This window comes from Myotis brandtii, unplaced genomic scaffold (assembly GCF_000412655.1).
Source record: "Myotis brandtii unplaced genomic scaffold, ASM41265v1 scaffold1120, whole genome shotgun sequence".
Lineage (NCBI taxonomy): Eukaryota > Metazoa > Chordata > Mammalia > Chiroptera > Vespertilionidae > Myotis > Myotis brandtii.
In genome coordinates this window covers 347505-361812 of record NW_005353839.1, presented here as the reverse complement: position 1 = coordinate 361812, position 14308 = coordinate 347505, and the positions used below count along the sequence as shown (strand labels likewise).

Here is a 14308-nt window from a genome sequence, read left to right as displayed (position 1 = left end):
ACCCGGGACCATTCAGACCACAGGCTCAATCCACTGAGCCAAACCGGCTAGGGCCCTCCTTACCTCTTTTGATCTTTGCTCAAGTGTCACTGAGGCTGCCCTGACTGCCTTTTCCCCTTTCTCCACTCAAGACCCCCTTAACCTGCACTATTTTCTTCTTAGCACTTTCTTACACATGTCTCTCATTTCCTCACTATAATGTTAGTCCCATATGGGCAATACTTTTTTAAAAAAATACATTTTTATTGATATTTTACAGAGAGGAAGGGAGAGGAATAGAGAGTTAGAAACATCGATGAGAGAGAAACATCAATCAGCTGCCTCCTGCACACCCCCTGCTGGGGATGTGCCCACAACCAAGGTACATGCCCTTGACTGGAATCAAACCTGGGACCCTTCAGTCCATAGGCCGAGGCTCTATCCACTGAGCCAAACTGGTCAGGGCGTGTGAGGTCTTTTTAAACAGTGGGGGCCAGAAGCGGGCTGCTCACACGTCATGGCCACGGGCTCCCTACCTTCTTGCTCTGGTTCCCCCTTTTCTCTGTAGAACTCAGGTTGTACCTCGAAGGCCTCTTCCAGCTTAGTGCGGGCGCCTGCTGCACCGGGTCAGTTCAGGGTCTCCTCCCGAAGGAGGGGCTTGAGGGGGAGCCGGGGAATGGCATGGGTACAGTCAGAGGTTTGGGTACCGCTCTGTCCTCCATGGGAGCCCTGTTAGGGTCCCCCACATTGGACACCTTCCGCTCCCCACTGGTGTCTACAGGGCGGTCTGGATTGAGCTCATCAATGAGACTCGGAGAAGGGATGACACTTCGGGAGAAGCGGGCAAAGAGGAAAAACAAGGGGTCTGAGGAGGGACAGGTGGGACTTTGAGTCTCTGCTCTGCCTCAGTCTGGCCTCGGGTGCTTTCTCTCTGAACAGACATCAGCTCCGGGGCCACTGGGCTGGGAGGTGGGGCTCCTGGTGGCACCCCGGAGGGCGGGCGTCCAGCACTTGGGGTGGAACTCACGTGGGTATCCTTGCAAGTTGGGGCTGTGGTGGGGGTGTGACTAGGGGGCACCCCCATGTCACACCACTCAACGGTTGCAGTGGGGAAGGGCGTGCGGGGCACATGCGAAGACCCAGGCCTTGTGTGGGAATGAGGGCTTTCATGGGCACCTAGACTCCTCTGCAGGTGGCACAGAGGAGGTGGTCACGGCCATCCTCCCGCGTCCAGGCAGGACCACCCTTCCCTGGTCCCGGACTGAGAGGAAGGCCTCGGTTGAAGGCGGTCCTGTCAGCGACCTGTCCTTTGAGAGGAACACTTTTGGCTTCTTGTCTCCCCTTCCTCTACCCCCTCCAGTAGTCCCTTCTGAAACCAGCCCACGCACCTCCACTGACTGCAGCCCCGTCCTTGGCGAAGATGAGGAGCAATCAGCACCCCTTTCAGGTGCATGTTTGTGCCCTGTCCCCTCCCCTCTCCTCCCCACCTCTTCTTCTCTGGCTCCCACAGCACCTTCCCCAGCCCATCTCCGTCTCTGCCCGGCCTCCTTTCCCCGTCCCAGGTCTGGAGGAGCTGGGACTGGGCAGTAGGGTGGCCCTGGACTAGAGCAGCCAAAGGCGGTGGTGACCACAGCTGCCTGCCCCTGGCCATCGGTCCTCAGCCTGTGCCCCACATGGGGATGCCAACATCTGTGTCCAAGCCCTTTTCCCCCTGAGCTGCTCCTCTGAGTAGGGCCATGGGGAAGGGTCTAGTCTTGGTCTGCATTTCGGCCAATACCAACCTCCCCCTCTCCCCTCCCCCTAAGGCCTTGCTTCTGCCTGTTGCCAGGTTCTGAGTGTATTTTTTTCCAGAGGCCTCCAATTGTTTCCTAAAGAAACCTGATCCCAGAGCTCAGACAAAAGCTGGGGCCGCCAGAGAAGAAACCCCATTCTCTCCCCCTTTGTCCCAAACACCCCCACCTCCATAACCTCCCTGATTTGGATACTGGGTATGGGTTCCTGGACCGGCTGCCATCACCTAGGCAACAGGGGGCTTTGGTTGCCATGGTGACCCATGTGGGAGAAGCTGGGCAGCTGGGACAAAAGCCCCCACACCCTCCCTAACATTCCCCCCAATCCCCCTGAGATGATACCGAGACACATTCCATTAATTTGATTTCTGAAAGGCCTTTGGAGGGGAGAGGGGTCTCCTTTTTGTGACAGGCTCTCTCTCCCTCCCTCCCTCCCTCCTCCATGGTCTCCTTTTAACCCCAGATAATCCATGGTTGGTTTGAGCAGAGGACAGAGTTGAGTATGTTTGTGTGTCTTGGGGGTGGGGACAAGGTGGAAAGCAAGGGGACACATTCCCTTTTACAGCCGCCACTCCCCTTCCCCCACCCGAGGCCCTCCCTGCCCCACACCAAGTCCCGCTTCCCTTCATTTCCACTTGTTGATCTCATCCCAGGATCCCTCCCCCACTCTCTTTCCTGGGAACGCTGCCCACTCTGGAGACCCTCCAAACCTCTGATTCCTGAGGCTGATTATACCAGGGAAACTTCTGCCCTTCTGCTGCTCACCCACCACCCCTCTCCCAGCCTCTCCCGTGCTGGGATTACTTGAGGGGACAGAAATTGTTCTCTGAAATTTGGTTCATTCTTTGGCCCTTCTGACCGGCAAGGGAGGGTGGAGCGTGCTTTGGTAGGGGTGGGAGAAGCAGGCCAGGGGAGCAGGTTTTACGCTGGGTCTTTAATAAGTAGCTGGGAGAATGGTAGGGCTCTAGGCTGAGCAGTTCAGAACAAAGGGCTGGGAGGGGACTGGCACTCTTGTCTGGTTTGAAATTTATCTGTAGGGGAAACACAATGGCATTAGCCTCCCTCCTGGGTGTGTTTGAAGTGGTGGTTTTGGTCACAGGGGTGTATGAGTGTGTGTTTGTGTGTGTGAGAGACTTTATATAGGCAGACGAACACCGGGATTTCTTTATACCACCTGTTTTCCAAGTCTCAGAGGAAGTGTCTGGGGATTGGAGTATGAGAGATCCTGGAGCCAGAGCATATTAATTGCTTACTTAATTACTAGCTGAGTAGTTTATAAAAGCACTTCTTTCACCCCCAGGATCCTCACAGCCACGCCATCAAGTGTGCGTTATTATTTTCCCTGTCTGACGAGCCTACCAGACTACAAAGCACAGAGAAGTAGCCTGCCCGTGGTCACAGAGCTAGGTTTTGACTGCAGATCCTTGGGTGCAAATTCCAGACTTTTTTTGCCAATGGCTGTGGCCGATGTGCGTGTTTGGATGTGGATGAGGAGAGGGAGAGTCTGGGTTCTGGTGGCTCTGCACCTCAGTGACAGTCCTTTTCCCCTTAATGTCTCCACCCACGTTGGCCTGTACCCCACTTTCCCTCTTTGAACCTCCTGGTGAAATTCATTTTTTAGGAGGAGGACAAGAAAGAATAGGCTGAGCCAGTGTGGCTCAGTTGGTTGGGCGTTGTCCCGTGCACCAAAAGGTTGCGGATTCGATTCCAGGTCAAAGGCACATGCTGAGTTGTGGGCTTGTTCCCCAGAAGGGGACGTGCAGGAGGCAGCCCATCAATATTTTGCTGTTTCTCTCACATCAATGTTTATCGCTCTTTCCCTCTCCTTTCCTCTCTCTCTCTAAAAATCAATACAAATATATTTTTTTTAAAAAGAATAGGCTTAACCATAGCAAGAGAGAGGCAAGGGAGACATCTAAACTACAGGGTGGGGCAAACGTAGGTTTACAGTTGTTCATATGGAAAATAATACAATAATAATAAGCAATAATACAAGAATAAACTCTATTTTGCGTACTCACAACTGTAAATCTACTTTTGCTCCTCTCTGCATATTGAGGACTAAACCAGTAGAGTGGGTTCTCGGGAGGCAGGTGGAAGAGCCCAAGATGGGAACTGTACACAGAGCGATGAGCAAGGGCCCTGCTTGCTTGTGGTAAAGGTGTTTAGAGAGGTTGGGTTGGGTGAAGGTCTTCCATCTCTGTCTCCCAGGTGTGTCTCTGTCACACACTTGCCTTGACACGGGGCCGTGACAGACATCACGAGGCCACGGAGTGCCTCCGGATAATCCCGTTAGTGGGCGCAGCATTGATTTCATCTTCCTGCACTCACTGCCCTTTCCCTGGGAGTCAGGGGCATATTCATTTACTAGGTGGGTGTCAGTTACTTGCTCTGTGCCCACGGGAGGGTGGTGGATACTGTGATAGTCCCTGTTTGCACGTTGGCGATGGTTTCGTTTCACTGGGAAAAAGGTAACAACTCAACAAAGCAAACTCGTTTTCGTCCTGAACAGAGTGAACCTCTCGGCAGCACCTGAGCGGCCGATTTACTCCCCCCTCGGCTGCTGGAAGCCCACTCCTCTGGCTTCACCATCTCAGCCCTTTGCCTGCTCCCTTTCCTCTGGACACATTTACGTATTGGGGTTCTCAGGGACCTCTTATGTAACCCCCTAGGACCTAGGTCAGTGGTTGGCAAACTGCGGCTCGCGAGCCACATGCGGCTCTTTGGCTCCTTCAGTGTGGCTCTTCCTAAGCCTTAGGAGCACCCTAATTAAGTTAATAACAATGTACCTACCTATATAGTTTAAGTTTAAAAAATTTGTCTCTCAAAAGAAATTGCAATCGTTGTACTGTTGATATTTGGCTCTGTTGACTAATGAGTTTGCCGACCACTGGTCTAGGTGATCCCATTCATTCCCATGACCTTGAAGCCCCAGCTTGTGAGTCCAGCTCCTCTGACACCAGCTGTCCCTTCACTGCCTCTCAGGCCTTGAACTCGGCACACTGGAAACGGAGCGCATCGTCTTCCCTGCCCAGTTGCTTCCTCCACAGTCTTGCTACCCTCTAACGGCACTGCCACCACCTCTTGCTCAGGCCAGAGATCCCTGCTCCCCCGCAGCCAGGCCTCATTAGTCCTGTGGATCCTACCACCAACATTGGGCTCAAGCATGGCCATTTCTTACCGCCTTTGCTGCTCTGCCCATTCAAGCCTGCATGACCGCAGGAGCTTCCATACTAATCTCCCCATTTCTCCTTTTCCTCTTTCAGTTCATGTCTGATAGCTGAAGTCCTGCGCAGCCTTCCCATTGTTTTAAATAGCCCACGAGCCCTTCACTGGGCCCACGGACCCTGTGATAACCTGGCCCCTGGCTGCCTCTTCAGCTCCCATTTCCACTGCCCTGTCCCCTCCTCAGCTCCGCTGGTCTTTCAGCTTCTCAAAATACAGCTAGCTCCTCACTGCTGGCCTTCCCACACCTGATTCTCTGCTCTGTGGCTTCCCTTCCTCTCTGCCTGGTTAACTCCTGCTCTCCTTCGGGCGTAGGTGTCATTTTCTCAGGAAGACTTTCCAGAGCCACCCAATTTAAAGTAGCCCCTACTCCCCAGCGTTGTCTCTCATAGGTTCCTGGTCCTCTCCTTCCATTAGTCTACAGTTAGTCACTTGTACTCACCTGTTTTCTTGCTCAATGTACACCTGCCCCACCAGACTGTAAACTCAGAGCCTGTTTCACCCCTAGATACCCACTGTACATAGTTCTTAGCAGGTGCCTGAGAAAGAGCTGATGACTCAGTGAGTGAAGATCAGGCATAAGCACTCAGAGCATGATGATGATTGGTGGGGTCGGGGTCAGAGGGGACGATAGGACATTGGGTGCTAGAGTAGGTGGGGGTGGTGGGCTTCTGAGAAGGGCTGGGGGCAGCTCTGAAGAATGAGCAGGATTTGGGTGAGAGTTGGGAAAAGGTGGGAAGGAGAGGTCATTGTCCTCTGCAAAATGAGAATGTGAACGTGTAGGTGAAAGATGCTTATCCTTAGCCCACAAATAGATAAACTCACCATCTTGCTCATTTCAGGATGTTTGGCCTTTGGATTCCCTGAACCCTCACTCCTTGCCATCCCTCACCCCGCCTCGCACTAGCACATACGTGCACAAACACAGACACTCAGCCTCCAGGGGAGCAGCCACGCTGACCTGGACCATAGCTGTAGGTGTGTTTGATGTAGATGCTGGGGAGATGGTGTCAAGAGAATAGTCAGAGACAGCTCTGTGGGCAGACTCAGAAGCTGTGAGGTGGGGACGTTCCTGCAGGTGAAGAAGAGGCCTGGGATAGTTCCTGGACAGAAGCCAGTTGCTTCCTGATCCTGGGTTGGTCTCCGTTGGTCCAGCCTGTTGGCCTGGCCGGCACCGCCCTCTCTGAGCCTCAGTTTCCCTGGCTGAGAATAGGAAAGCATTGCCCTGGGTCTCCCCGCCAGGGTTGGGTCACTCTGGGTGGCCTTGGCCAGCATCTTCCTCCACCCTGAGCCCTTGGCAAGATGCCGGGCAGGAGAACTGGGCCCCTGGATAGAGCAGGGACCTGGATGTTTGAGTCTCGGGCAGTGGCCAGGCTCACAGCTCGCTGCGGCTGCCATTCGGGTGGTCTTGCTTCGTGCTGACACCCCCCCCCCCCAGGACCTGGACCTCCTACCCTAACTAGCTGCTTTCTCTCCCCAGGGGCCGCCGCTTGATTTTCTCTGAGACAAGCCCACCCGTCCAGCAAGATAGAGTCCCTCAGGGTGACGGTTGATTTCCTGAAGGTGCCCTTCGGCTTGAAGAAGCCAGTGCTGAAGGAGGTGGCTGTGGGGCCCCCACAAAGGCCCCAGCCCGTGGCCCTGGAGCGCTACAAGGCGCGGCGTTCCGACGCCATGGACACCGAGTCCCAGTACTCGGGCTACTCCTACAAGTCGGGCCACTCCCGCAGCTCCCGAAAGCACAGGTGACCCAGGTGGCAGAGGGAGGTGGGAGGCTCCGGCAGTGGGTGGGTACGTGCGGGGGTGGTGGGGTGCGGGTGGTTGTGAGGAGACCCAGGCCCTCCCCTTGACCTTCCTGTGCCTGTTCCCCTGGCCCCGGCTGCAGGGACCGACGGGACCGACACCGCTCTAAGAGCCGAGATGGGAGCCGCGGGGATAAGTCGGTGACGATCCAGGCTCCAGGGGAGCCCCTGCTGGACAATGAGTCCACTCGCGGGGATGAGCGGGTGAGCACCAGGGGGGTGAAGGGCAGGTTGGGTGTTTCCAGACTGACCCTGGGCGAAGCGGAGGCCCACCAGGGGGGAGGGGCTGGAAGGCTGGCCCAGCTCTGGAAAGGCGGGTGTGTCTGTCCCAGGGTCAGACACTGTTTCAGTGGAATTGAGGGAATCTCAGTAGAAATCCCTTTGGAAGCAGCAGTCTCTTTCTTCCTCATCTTCAGAGAGGTGGGGGTGACCTGGGCTGTGTAGGGGATTCCCTGGTTCCTCTGGCCAATGCTGGTCAGTCAGGCTCCTGGGAATCTAGCATAGGAGGGCGGGGGCTGGATGGGGCCTGGGGTCTGGGCAGCCCTGAGTTTTCTTTGAAGCCTTAAGGCGAGGCCACGCTGGCACCCTCTGGTGTCGGCCTGCAGAACAGCATCGCCTGGGTGTTGGGTAAATGAGATGTGGGAGGAGTGGAGGGGGGAAGGGGAGGAGGAGAAGTGAGGCCGGGGTGTGGAGCCGGGGCTGGGAAGAGTTCTTCAGGACAGGTTACTCCTGCTTTCACCTGGTGGCCCGCTGTGCTCACCTGCTAGGGAGGTCAGTAGGCAGAACACAGAGCGAGAACAGGGCAGAGCTAGGATGCGAGATGACTGGGTTGCCCATGTCTCATTCCTCCTCTTTCTTCTTGAGAGCATCTTGTGGGGCAGGAGATTCCCAGCCCCCCCTTTTTTTCTCTCACAAGAACTTGTTGTGACTGACATTGGGAATTCCTGGGTCTTGGGGACGGATCAATACCGGATGCAAATTCTTTTTCTCCCTCCTCCGCAATCCTGTCTTCTCCCCGAGAGAGACTTGGCCTCTGAGTTCTTGAAGTGACTCTGAGGTGATAGGCTCACCTGCTGTTGGGAGGCGTTCCCAAGCCTTGGTCCTTGGGAAGCGCAGGCGATGTGTCTGGGTGAGGAGTGGACCCTGGCTCTTGAGCTGAAAGTGGTCAGTGCATCCACTTTCTACTTTCAGGTCGTTCTCCTCTCTTGTCTGTAGGAGAGGAGCCTCCTCAGTTTCTTAATCACAGACTCTGCCAGGCAGGCCCCGGGGCTCAGGCGTGTAACCTAAATCCCGGGTGTAGGATGTGACTCCATAGCCCAGGCTGTCCAGGAGTGGAGAGGTGGACACTGCCCACTTGTTGTCTTGGGCTCCCCTGTGAGAGGGCATGTAGCCTCTTCAGAGAAACAGCTTGAGTGGACCCCACTCAGAAAGGCATCGGGGGCCCCGGCCTGTCCACCCCCTTGCCTCCAGGAAGAGGCAGCCCTGTGCTGTGGGCATGGAGCTGGCCCAGCAGAGCTGGCTGGGCAGACCGCAGAGCCCGGGCGGTCCTAGTCTGACCAGGTCCCCACACCTGCACTAATCATCCACCTCCCCATGTCCCTCCCCCCAGTGTCCCCTTTTCTTCACCACATTGCTTTTCTCATTCACCCCCTTAGTCAGAGCCTCGAGTGGCTCTCAGTGCCCGGAGAAGAGGCATTTCTTGCTTCGCCTGGCATCGCAGGTCTCCTGTCTGCTTTGTCTGATGAGTGTGACCTCAGGTCCCAGTCACTGTCGAGCAGCTCCCTTGGCATCTCTCTTGTGCCCTCTGCTCTGAGGGTCATCTTTGCATGTGCAGTTCTGCTGCCCTGCTGACCAGTGTGAAGACCCCCAAGGCCCAGGTCTCAGGTGTCCTCTTGCAGAGGCCCGGCGTGGACGCAGTGCGCTCAGTCCCTCTATTGGCTTCACACTGGCTGATTACCCTCTCTTCTTCCTCCCTCTCCTCTCCCGCGCTTCCCTCTGTCTTTCTCCCCTCGCCCTCTCTCCTGTTCTCCTCGCCCCCTTTGCTGTAGGATGACAACTGGGGGGAAACGACCACCGTAGTCACAGGTACTTCAGAGCACAGCATCTCCCACGATGACCTCACTCGGATCGCCAAGGACATGGAGGACAGTGTCCCACTGGACTGCTCCCGTCACCTGGGGGTGGCTGCTGGCACCACGCTGGCGCTGCTCTCCTTCCTCACCCCGCTGGCCTTCCTGCTGCTGCCCCCTCTGCTGTGGCGGGAGGAGCTGGAGCCCTGCGGGACCGCCTGCGAGGGCCTCTTCATCTCCGTGGCCTTCAAGCTGCTCATCCTGCTGCTGGGCAGCTGGGCGCTGTTCTTCCGCCGTCCCAAGGCCTCGCTGCCCCGCGTCTTCGTGCTGCGTGCCCTGCTCATGGTGCTTGTCTTCCTGCTCGTCGTCTCCTACTGGCTCTTCTACGGGGTGCGCATCCTGGACGCCCGGGAGCGCAGCTACCAGGGCGTGGTGCAGTTCGCCGTGTCGCTGGTGGACGCCCTGCTCTTTGTGCACTACCTGGCCGTGGTCCTGCTGGAGCTGCGCCAACTGCAGCCTCAGTTCACGCTCAAGGTCGTGCGCTCCACCGACGGGGCCAGCCGCTTCTACAACGTGGGCCATCTCAGGTATGAGCGCCTGGGAGCAGGCGGCTGGGCCTGGGGTGGAGGCTGGGGGCACCGCAGGGCGGGTAGTGCGACGATGGGGCTGGCGATGCTGGGCTGGGCGGGCCGTGTGGGAAGCAGTTCAGTACTTTGCACATAGGATGTTTTTGACAGTGTTTGCGGCTTGATGCGCAGGGTCCTGGGATGAGATGGGGTGAACAGATGAACGGACAAGCAGAGATCTCAGAGAGGGGTGGGCCAAAGAGGCGAAAGCTGTGGCACGGACAGGCTTTTGGGAGTCGCTTTACTATTTCTTTCTTGGAGGCGCAGCCTCTTGTGATCGCAGGGTGAGATGCGCTGGCCAGAGGAGGGACCCTCAGAGCAAAAGATAATGAGGGAAGCTCTTCAGCCTGCCCCACCCATACTGTGGGCAGGACGCTCCCAGACCCTGCAGAGTGTCAGTAGCACTTCCTGAACCTATAGGCAGTGGTCGGCAAACTGCGGCTCACGAGCCACATGCGGCTCTTTGGCCCCTTGAGTGTGGCCACGAAGTTTCAATCGCACTGTACGTGCGCGCCCGCACGTGGTATTTTGTGGAAGAGCCACACTCAAGGGGCCGCAGTGTGCCGACCACTGCTATAGGGAATCTTGGGGGGAATCCTGAAAGGGATGAGTGACCCTTGGCTGGGGACCCAGGCCCACTGCCCTTTCTCCCCTGGGCTTCAGTACGGCAGGGAAGGACTAGGAGGCCCAGCCCTGGGGAAGGCGTGGGAACCGGGTAAGTAGACCGCAGGCCCTGAGCCAGGCTTCTTGGAAGCAGCTTGTCCCTGTCCTGTGTCCTTTCCTGCCCTACCAACCTGCCCTGATGTCTCCCCTCCCCTGCGCCCCTTGTCTGTCCCTTCTCCCTTCCCCTCCTGTGTCTCCCCCACAGCATCCAACGCGTGGCAGTGTGGATCCTGGAGAAGTATTACCATGACTTTCCCGTCTACAACCCTGCCCTTCTCAACCTGCCCAAGTCCGTCCTGGCCAAGAAAGTGTCTGGCTTCAAGGTGTATTCCCTCGGAGAGGGTGAGCGGCCCTGCTCCTCAGCCCTCCTGGTCTCTTCCCCAGCAGGACTCCAAGCTACCTCCGCCCCGTTCCTCTCGCCCCCTCCTTCCCTTGCTTTCTCCTTTCCTCGGCCCTTGTCCCAGACGCTTCTGTTCTGTCCTTTGCCTTGACTCCAGGTGGCTGGTCTTAGCTGCTGATCCTACTTGCTGTCCCTTTATGCCATGGTGTATCCCCCAGTCTGGCTCCTCTGCGTCTGCTCATCTGCCCTGGTCCTAAGCCCTCGGCTCTCTGAGCTCCAGAACCTCCCGCACTGGCGAGGAACTTGTGCAGAGCTTCTGCCTCCAGTGCCACCTGGTTTCCAGGGGGTCTCTCCCAGAAGTGGCCACCAGGGTTGGGAACAGGAAGTATTGTTGGGGGTGGTCACAGCTGCCTCAGATGTGTCAGGTTGCTGTCTCCAGACTTCCTGCAGCGAGAAGCAAGGCCATGCTCCCAAGTGACCATCTCCTTTCTCTCCTGCTCCTGTGCAGAAAACAGCACCAACAATTCCACGGGCCAGTCCCGGGCTGTGATTGCTGCGGCAGCCCGGAGGCGGGACAACAGCCACAATGAGTACTACTACGAGGAGGCAGAGCACGAGCGGAGGGTGCGCAAGCGGAGGGCCAGGTAGGTCCCTGGGGGGCAGTAGGTGTGGATGGGCTCAGGAGAGGAAGACCATCTGAGGGTGCGCAAGCGGAGGGCCAGGTAGGTCCCTGGGGAAGTATTGGAAGCAGCTTGTCCCTGTCCTGTGTCCCTGTCCTGTCCTGGGGGGCAGTAGGTGTGGATGCGCTCAGGAGAGGAAGACCATCAGGGTTCTGTAACTATTGGAAATAGACAGGTGAGCAGTGATAAGGGTGAGGGTGTATATTCGTGTCCTGTTGTTGCCAAAGCAAATCACTATGAAGGCAGCTGTAAGACAACGCACATCTGTTCCCTCGCAGATGGGGTTCCCTGTGTCAGGTGGGGTTCATCGGACCTCCGTTCAGGTCTCACAGGCTGAAATTTGAGCCTGGGTCGTTTTCCAGGCTCACTGGTTGCTGGCTGAACCTCGTCACCTGGCCTCGTAGGCAATTCACAGCATGCAGTTTGCTTTCTCCTTGAGGGGCTTTCTAGCCTGAAAAACTGCTTTCAAAGGGCTCACATGATAAGATCAGGTCCACCATAACAATCCCTTGTTTTATTTATTTATTTATTTATTTTCAGATGAGAGGTAAATCTCTTTTTAAATTTATTTTATTATTGAGAGTATTACCCATCTCTCACCCTTCCCAGGCCTTCACCTGTTTATTGTCTGTGTCCATGGGCGATGACTAATTTGTACTTCTAAATCCCTTCACCTTTTTCACTCATCCCCCAACCGTCTCCCACTTGGCAACCTTCAGAATGTTCTCTGTATCTGCGAGGCTGTTTCTGTTCTGCTTGTTTGTTTATTTTTATTGATTTCAAAGAGGAAAGGAGAGGGAGAGAGAGATAGAAACATCAATGATGAAAGAGAATCATTGATTGGTTGCTTCCTGCACGCCCCCTACTGGGGATCGAGCCCGCAACCTGGGCATTTGAGCTGACGGGGAATCAAACTGAGATCTCCTGGGTCATGGGTCAATGCTCAGTTTCTGAGCCATACTGGCTGGGCTCCCTCCTGATATTAAACCACCACATGTGAGTGTTGCACCAGCCGGTTCCTTGATTCTACCCCGAGTCTCTGTCCTTCTACCAGTCTTGATGTGCTTCTTCTTTAATTCCCTAGTTGTAGGATTTCCATTCAGCTAGATTTCAGGTGGTTCTGAATGATGGTTGTTCTGTATTTTAGTGGTAATTTTGATGTGGCAGTGAGTACTGTGTTTATCTATGTTTCCATATTGACCGATCACCGGTCCAATCTCGTATTATTATTTTTTAAAATATTTTCTATTGATTTTTTTTAGAAAGAGAGGAAGGAGAGGGATAGATAGAGAGATAAAAACATGGATGAGAGAGAAACATCATTGATTGGCTGCCTCTTGCATGCCCTATTGGAGGATCAAGCCCATGACCGGCATGTGCCCTGACTGGGAATTGAACCGATGACCTCTTGGTTGATGGGTTGACACTCAACCACTGAACCACACCTGCTGGACCTAATGCTGTATTTTAAAGTCAGCTGATTTGGCACTTTAATTTTATCCTCAAAATGTGCCGATGTTATTGAATCATCGGCAGTGGGAACCTGGCAGAGGTGGATGGAGGCATCTTTGAATTCCACCGACCACAGTGGGCCAGGGACCCAATGAAAGAATGTGAACCTCCCCTGCGACAGCAGGGACTGAGGCTGATGAGATCTCCTGCCAGCAGATCTTGAAAGCTTGCTCAGCAGATGGTACATTTTTACCTGCGAAAATGAGGGTCTCCTGCCAAATCTTGGTAAATTCATAAAGGCTGTCCTCACTGCTTCCTTTTTCCCATTCCCATTATTATGTGAATTTAAGTCACACCTGAAGAATCTTTCTTTCTTTCTTTTAAACATTTTTATTGATTTCAGAGAGGGAGAGAGAGGGAGAGATAGAAACATCAATGATGAGAGAGAATCATTGATTGGCTGCCTCCTGCACGGCCCCTACTGGGGATCGAGCCCACAACCCAGGCATGTGCCCTTGACCGGAACTGAACCTGGGACCTTTCAGTCCGCAGGCTGACGCTCTATCCACTGAACCACGCCGGCTAGGGCTGAAGAATCTTTCTTGCTGCCAACTGCTGTCAGGTCCCACCTGGGTCTGTCGGGATTTCTCCAGGGAGGACAGAGGTCTCAGCCCCTCCTCCCACACGGATCTCCAGGTCTCACGGGAGGAAGGTAGCGCTAGCCTGTCCTCCCACAAGCCTGGTGTCCTCTGCACTGGATCAGAGAGCACTGATGAGCCCCGTTTCTGTCTCCCACAAGCCTGGTGTCCTCTGCACTGGATCAGAGATCATCAGCCCCGTTTCTGCAGCATTCCAGTGTGTTTCCTGTTGTCGAAGAAGTCGCTCTCATGGAAGGAAACCAGAGATGTGCCCTGCTCCCTTACCTTCTGCCTTGCCTAAGGTCTTTGGGTCTTCTCCACGGCCACCACCATTCTTGGCCTATAAGGACCCTTTCCTTCCCCATTACCCGGGGTGTAAGCAGAGGAAAACTTTCCCCTTGGTTCACCTGAGACAAAAGGATCATTTCTAAAGGAACTTCACTGAGACAATTAGGAGAAGCAAAAGAATAAACAGAGGGACTGTCGATGTACACAGATAACCTGTCGGTGCGCACAGGTTTCCTTAGCCCAAATCCCGTTCTAAGCTATTTGAAGGGCTTCCGAATATTGGTGTTGGTGTGTGTCGCTCTCTGCTTTTAATGTCAATTGGCTTATTTTTCCTGTTCCCCTTTAACACTGTGTTTCTGAGATTCACTGATGTTGCCTACAATATGCAACGTGTGCCATCCCATCTTTGCAGAGTAGTTCATTGAATCCACACAACATCCTAACCAATATTTGGATTATAGTCATCTTCCTAATTTTTTTCATTTTGTTGGATAAGTAATATCTTATTAACATTTTAAATATCTCTAATTACTAGCAAGTGATTAATTCATAGTCTTTTTTTAGCCTTTTAGGCCTCTTGTGAATTGTTTGTTCATCTCCTTTGCCCATTTTTCTGTAGTGTTTTGCCTTTTTCTTCTTGATTTGTAGCAAATTCTTTGCATTCCCCCCATTCTCTGCCCCAAGAGATTTTCATTAATTTTGTCCATGCTGTTGTGGTTGAATAGAAATCTGTCATTTTGATGTAGTTGTATCTATTCA

At 54.5% G+C, this 14308-nt stretch overlaps 1 protein-coding gene across 2 annotated transcripts in view; it reads left to right on the top strand.

Annotated features, from left to right (window-relative positions):
• Positions 1-1346: 1346 nt before the first annotated feature.
• VANGL2 (VANGL planar cell polarity protein 2) overlaps positions 1347-14308 on the top strand; it is an 18034-nt gene continuing 5072 nt past the window's right edge. Inside the window, exons 1-6 of one of the 2 annotated variants that reach the window (XM_014547397.1) lie at positions 1347-1426; positions 6475-6736; positions 6877-6997; positions 8842-9449; positions 10357-10493; positions 11000-11135. In XM_014547397.1, coding sequence (XP_014402883.1) covers positions 6666-6736; positions 6877-6997; positions 8842-9449; positions 10357-10493; positions 11000-11135 — 1073 coding nt within the window. In that variant the 5' untranslated portion in view covers positions 1347-1426; positions 6475-6665. Of the gene's footprint in view, positions 1427-5909; positions 5973-6474; positions 6737-6876; positions 6998-8841; positions 9450-10356; positions 10494-10999; positions 11136-14308 lie in introns of those variants that run through there. The other variant, XM_005857762.2, reaches the window with a different exon arrangement.